Source organism: Triticum dicoccoides, chromosome 7A, assembly GCF_002162155.2.
Source record: "Triticum dicoccoides isolate Atlit2015 ecotype Zavitan chromosome 7A, WEW_v2.0, whole genome shotgun sequence".
In the NCBI taxonomy this organism is placed as follows: Eukaryota; Viridiplantae; Streptophyta; class Magnoliopsida; order Poales; family Poaceae; genus Triticum; species Triticum dicoccoides.
In genome coordinates this window covers 641279796-641281538 of record NC_041392.1, presented here as the reverse complement: position 1 = coordinate 641281538, position 1743 = coordinate 641279796, and the positions used below count along the sequence as shown (strand labels likewise).

At 41.5% G+C, this 1743-nt stretch overlaps 1 protein-coding gene across 2 annotated transcripts in view; it reads left to right on the top strand.

Annotated features, from left to right (window-relative positions):
- Positions 1-1450, top strand: part of LOC119334310 — a 4311-nt gene extending 2861 nt beyond the window's left edge. The window contains exon 5 of one of the 2 annotated variants that reach the window (XM_037606901.1): positions 760-1450. In XM_037606901.1, the coding sequence (XP_037462798.1) occupies positions 760-1251 (492 nt within the window). In that variant the 3' untranslated portion in view covers positions 1252-1450. The remainder of the gene's footprint in view (positions 1-759) is intronic. The other variant, XM_037606899.1, reaches the window with a different exon arrangement.
- Positions 1451-1743: the final 293 nt, after the last annotated feature.

Sequence of the window (1743 nt, the reverse complement as noted above, 5' to 3'; positions counted from 1 at the left end):
GGGGGGGGGGGTCAAATACCTGACTTATGTCAAATCTATTCATTTCACATTGTAAGGCCAAACCTAGTGTATGTATGGAACAGCAAGCACTCTCAAGTCTTGTGATTTATCTGTACAGACCTAGCAGAATGGTAGTTTGGATTGTTTAGGCCACCATTACACCAAGTTTATATTGTGGAAAGGTGATTTACTATGAGAAACTTATAAAATATGGAACTGAGTGAGTATATCATGTATTCCAAACAAAATCAAACAGAATAGTTCGGGCTCTTAGTTGCTACTTAACACACCAGCATGAATCATTGCATCACTATTAAGTCATTTTGTTTTCTCTTCTCATTTCGACATGCTTATGTAAAAATTGGGATCTGAACAATGTCAAATAAATACCGAGGGCCAATTTCCCCCCCTACCAAACACTGGTGTACACTATGTAACCAGTCAGTTTGATATGTGGCAAAGATGTTGGTCAGCAATTGTAAAGTATCACAAAATTAATGTTGCAAGTAAAACAGCTTAGAGAAGTACACCCTCTGTTCCTAAATGTAAGATGTGTTTTGGTAGTTCAATTTTTGAATTGCCAAAACGTCTTACATTTAGAAACAGAGGTAGTATAAAGCTTTAGTTGTTTCTTACTTCCATATGGAGAGCTACTAAACAGTAACAAATTTGTGGGGTTCTCTCATCGACATGGCTGGCCCTAAGCGAGGGATAGATTTGATTTCCAGTATTCTAGTGGAATATGACATGAGGATCAAGGTAGGTGAGGAAGAAAGGGATGATTACCAGCTGATTGATGGTGTAACAGACATAGACGACGTGGGCCCATGGAATCGTGCATTGAAAAATCGCATCCAAGGCGACTGTGGTGCGGTTGACTTAACCATAGCACGTGTTGATGACGCAGTCATGGCGAATATTGAAGTTGCCGTGTCAGAAGTGCAGAGCAGTTTTCATCTGCGCTTGCGCTGTTTTATCGGTGGTTATAACGAAGGAATTCGGCTCTTCAATGGTACAGTTGGCGAGTCACGTCATTTAAAGAGGTCTGTGGTTGCTGTAGTGGATGGTTCCACTCTGGTTTTGAAGTTCAAGGCGGCCTCGGGGCCATCTGGTTCAGCGGAACGATGTTGTTCCTTCCAGGCAGACACGCATGGACTTGATACTCAAGAGATAAAGACTGATTTTGGGTTGATCTCAGTGAAGGTGACTTGGTCGACTCTGCGTACCAGGCTTATTGTAGGGCTTGAATAAAGTTTGTCAAAAAGTTGTGTCTGAGGAATGGGCCAAGACCCGGTCAACAGTCTAGAGCGAGTTGTACGTGGACACTGTTGAACTGTTTAGGGTATCTTTACATGTTTCTGGTTAACATGTTTCAGTACTATTACCTGACAATCCTAGCCATTTGGGGTACACTGGTTCTGGTATCTGTACATAGTGTTGTTCGTGCTCAGTCAGAGCATCCCAGTCGCTTTTTGACTACTTGGAGGGCAAAAAACGGCTCCAGCAACTTCATTTTTTAAGAACCACCAAACTTTGTTATTCATGGTTCACAAAACTGGGAAAATAAATGTGATCATGAGGCTGTCCCAACCAGACATGTCTACCACAATCTAAAGAATCAAAAAGCTTGGCTAGTAAATGGGCTTCTCTATTCAAGGCCTGACTCTCAGAAACAAAAACTACAATTAAATTTGGTTGTCCTTAACTTAATCTCAGCTACAATCAGACCATGAATACCAGTGC